Below are 4,783 nucleotides of genomic sequence, written 5' to 3'. Positions count from 1 at the left end.
GTTTTTCTTTAACATTGTAAGATGGTTCAGATACCTTAATAAATTTATATTGTTTGTACTATTCATCATCAATCGAGATGCTTATTAATTAGGTATATGGGGTATATGATTAGGCATGTTTATAATATAATGCCCACAAATAAATGCTTCACTCCCATTTCTGTCAAATGTCATCCCACAAATCATGGAGGAAGCACATATGGAATGCATGTAACTGTTGTTACGTAATCTAAGATAACGAAATGTTGGTCAGGAAAAACCATTTGAGATCCACAAATGATAAAGAGATTAGCCTTGTGTCAAATGGAGCGTATCTTACCATGGAGGAAAGAAACAGATTCCTCTATGGACCTTATTTATTTATTTATTTGAACATACCTATTGATCTGACTATCAAGATAGAAGATTTGTTTTTTGGCAAGCATGGCCAGATATACGGCTTACATGAGGAGTAGTTTAAATGTCTGGACTCTTTTTTAATTCAGAGGTTATACCCCTATTTAGACATAGATGCACAAAATATTTTAAAGCTTAAAAACACTTATGAACTTCTGTATCTGTAGAGTAGAATAAATGAGCAGAACAGAATATTGATGTCTATTATTATTAAATAAATAATAAATCTTAAAAATATTAGGCAATGTAGCCTAATTTATGTGGATACAATTTGATTGATATTGCGAAAGAAAATGCCTTTGAAGATTTGTTGTAATTTAACACAGCATGTTCATACCTAGTTTATTTATGAAACAGAACATGCGGTACAATCATCATATGAAGGGGTATCGAAAAGAAAACATTTAAATCGAATCAATCGTTCAATGCTAAGTCAATCTCAGTAGAGAAATTGGAAGGGATTTTCAATTGTCATAACATGCGCTTTGTTAGTATGTTGGTTATAAACTCGTGTGACACATTAAAATAAAAACTACAAACTATAAACAATGTTTGTAACAAGTTAACTGCTCTAGGCAGGTGTGGATTAAGCGGTAATTAGGTTTTGGAACGGCCACTTCCAAAAAGTGTCATGTTACCAACCATTTGATTTAATTCGTTAATTTTAAGTGCTTTTGGAAAATTACCAAATATTTCTACAATGATAATGTGAAGCGCATAAGGGTTTATTACATTTACAAACATGGATAATGATTTATGAAATGTAAAGAAAATTTAGCTTTCTATAAAGTTTAGACAATAGGTGAGGGAATTAGTTATGTTGAGGGTTGAGGCTTTTCACTTATGATTTCTCCCTCCTACTGTGTTTGCAGTCCCAACCTTGGTCTGCCGTATGAATGCAGATTGAATTCCTTACTTCCAGCTTCCAGTAATGAATGTGATGTATTACTTAACTAGGTGTTTTGCATCATAGGGCCCCGATAAAATGCTAATTAAAGGAATATAATACTTAGCGAAAACATTGTTTCCCATTGTAATCTTGACTTGTAGACCATTTACTTTATGATGATTGATATCATAGTGGTTAATGAACAGTATTTACAGAAAAAACAGTGGAAATGTGGTAATGTCTCACCTGTACTCTAGCCTCCGTCAAGTCGCATCGAAGTGCCAATTGTTCCCTGGCATAAACGTCTGGATAATGGGTCTTTTGGAAGACCCTTTCCATTTCTTCTAGTTGAAAACTCGTAAATGTTGTTCTGTTTCGTCTTTTCTTCCTTTTCGTGCCATCTTCACTACCAGGGGATTTACCATTATCTGATGCTGTTTCCGAGTTGATTGATTCACCGCTCTGAATTTCATCTAGGCCGTCAGATTTCTCAGCAACATCTGGGGTGTGTAGATCATCTCCGTTGGCCATATTATTAACTTTGAATTTATTTTCAGTCTCTGGTAAGTCTATTGAATTTGTTGCTTCTTCGAATTCTGAAAGTAAAACAAATTTTAAAATCAATCACCTCTAATATTGAGTTCCATTTAACATCTGCTGTCAATAGACTCCAGTCTGTATTTTGAAAAGATGTATAAGATTAGAGAAACAAAAATAAACATTCTTACTATTGGTATCGCATTAAACGAGTTGTCGAATGGAATCTAAATGAATGTAAATGTAGTTGTAGACTATGCCGATATATTATAGGCCTACAAGTTAAATGAATCGCGATAGTTGTTAGACGTTTCCACTTATTGGCTACCGAACATCGAACTGAAGACGAGTGCTGTACTACTCTTCACGACAACTCACGCTTGTATGAATTCAGCGTTGACAATCATGTACCACCGTTGGCTGTTAAATCTGTGACGTAGCACATCGCGTTTCCAGTAAGCAGTGACGACACAAACCTCGTCCTCCGCTTGGTAAGATATTATTGGTATTAACAAAGAAGAAATCAGACAATAAATGACTCTTTTAAGGGGTAATTTTTTTTGCGAAACTTAGCAGATGATACATACCTATAAACATTCGCATATCTCTTTGAAAATTAAATGACGGAAATATGAACAATTTATCTGTTAATAAGATACGTGTGTTTGACATAGAATACAGTGGCTTCTAAAATCCTACGAACGACTTCGAAGTAGCCAATTAACTTTGAAATTGCTAACCAAACTTCTGTTTTAGCAATAATTGCGTAAAATGGTCCTGAGTCACAAAATAAAACGTCCCGTAAATACCAATCAAAATATAACGTTTCAACGCAAACATGATAAATGCTAACCCTGTTTAATCCGCTGATGCAACCTGTTCAAAAACATCACGTGCCCATCTTTAGTCTTCCTGTGTAAGTGGATCATGAAGGCAATGTTTTGCCATATAAAATTTCTTTGTTAGTTTAACTTTGAAATCCATCGTTTTCTTTAAACCGCTAGTTATTTGATAAGTATTGTTAGTTTGTCTGATAATTACATTCCTCGGAAGAAATGATGATAGCATTAGACATGATCATTATCACATCACACTTTTAACGATGACATTATACTGTACTGTACAACTACAAATATGTATAGGCTGGAAAGAGTTTAAAAGTCAATGTATGTATGTTAAGTTCATATAGGCCTATTTTATTTTTGCACCTCTTATTCATCATCCACATGTTTATTGGTGCTAGTACTTGACTTAGTTCATATAGCTTTACGATTAATGTCTATTAATTCAGACGATAAGTAACTCTTTGAATAACTCATAATTACATTGTTAGAATAACTTACAAAAAACAACCGGCCTTTCAGAAAACAACTACAAACTATTAAATAATGTGGATCATTCATTGAAAGAAAAAACAAACACTATGTACTGATAACCATCAAGTACGGTTGCTAACGTATTAATATCATTGATCGGACAGTATTCTATGACAATTAATTACTGTAGAACTTCGCTCGATCGCTGTAATTGAACAAAATCCAATTCCATAGCGCCTGTATAACTATTTTGTAGGCCAAATTAAAAACAAAAAATGTATAAAAATATTTCAGCTATATTTTGGAATTAAAATACTGAAATGATACACTAGAGTGTATATATTAACCTATCGCTGAGTGTCTTTGTGAGTTTTAATTATATCGATGATGCTGTTGTATATCTAAATCTAAAATGGATCATTAAATTGACTTCTGCTATGTACTAGGTGTACATCTGCAGCCTGCGTGGCTGAGTTGAAGCAACGCTCCTCATGAGGTCAGTCTATGCTTTTTCTCCTGGCTTGACTTGTATTTCTTGAGCAACCCCAGTGCGATCTCAATTAACTAAAGCGGTAGGAGGATGACAAAAAATACCACAGAGGAACCTGTAATGTTTTGCTTACAGTGCTACGTCTCTCAGATCACCTAACTTAGGAATCATCAAAATCAACAAATACAGACTTGCTAAGAAAACAGATCTATTTTCCGTGAGAAAAAAGTACAAAGCTCGAAACGTGAAAGTTTATTGTACTATTTGCTAATCAAACAGTCTAAAAAGATATACAACAGTAAACAAAAATTAAAGCAATTTTTTTATATATATATAATTTATAGGCCTATGTAACTTTCACATAAAATATAGGCTATTCAATAAGAATGAATATGGAATGAGAACAAAAGGGGTGTAATAAAAAAAAGACATCTAGACAGATCAAGCTAAGACAAAGGACGAGGATACGCGGGCTATTGATTCAATTATAATCTTAAACTATAGAAAGAAAACCCCGGCGCAACAGATAAATTCCTATTGGAACGTCAAATGTATCGTCTTTCAATTGGACAACTACTTTAAGCCAGACAATTTGTGCTAATCCAATTTATCAATAAGTCTAGTCGCGTTAACAGTGACCGCGATAAATGCAGTGTAATTATGGACTATAACCAGGTTATGTTGCTAATAAGACAAGATACACCGTTGAGAGAACTACTGCTCTTTTGACAGAGTGGTAACAGTACAAACATAGTATCAAAAGCTAGTGATGGAATGGGGTTAGCGCTGCTGTGCAACGGGAAAGATGTTGTACCACAACAGTGGATTCGTGTTATTAGTACAGAAATTTAAAAAGGATGGAATACTGCATGCAAGAGTTTTGATGAGAGAAAGTATAGTGTATGGTTCATTCGAGCAAGACATAATAATAATAATAATAATAATAATAATAATAATAATAATAATAATTTAAATAATAATAATAATAATAATAATAATAATAATATTAAATAACAATAACAATTCTTTGTACAATACCAATAGCAATGACACAATAACAGTATGTATTGAATAGATGGATTTTATCTGTTACTAGTTACTGTTTTCTCGTGTACTTCTTTATATTTTGATATGTACCATCATATATATATATAT

The 4,783-nt window shown here is 33.1% G+C and overlaps 1 protein-coding gene across 3 annotated transcripts in view; it reads right to left on the bottom strand.

The window, feature by feature from the left end:
* Positions 1–1,037: 1,037 nt before the first annotated feature.
* LOC117111083 (homeobox protein aristaless-like 4) overlaps positions 1,038–4,783 on the bottom strand; it is an 18,082-nt gene continuing 14,336 nt past the window's right edge. For 2 of the 3 annotated variants that reach the window (XM_033253965.1, XM_033253967.1), the window contains exon 2: positions 1,466–1,881. In XM_033253965.1, coding sequence (XP_033109856.1) covers positions 1,481–1,881 — 401 coding nt within the window. In that variant the 3' untranslated portion in view covers positions 1,466–1,480. Of the gene's footprint in view, positions 1,882–2,013; positions 2,419–4,783 lie in introns of those variants that run through there. The other variant, XR_004445809.1, reaches the window with a different exon arrangement.

The sequence above is a fragment of the Anneissia japonica genome, unplaced genomic scaffold, assembly GCF_011630105.1.
Source record: "Anneissia japonica isolate Jap-2015-1 unplaced genomic scaffold, ASM1163010v1 scaffold1216_len75558_cov189, whole genome shotgun sequence".
In the NCBI taxonomy this organism is placed as follows: domain Eukaryota; kingdom Metazoa; phylum Echinodermata; class Crinoidea; order Comatulida; family Comatulidae; genus Anneissia; species Anneissia japonica.
Note: the sequence above shows the minus strand (reverse complement) of the source record. Positions and strands in the feature narration are given on the sequence as shown.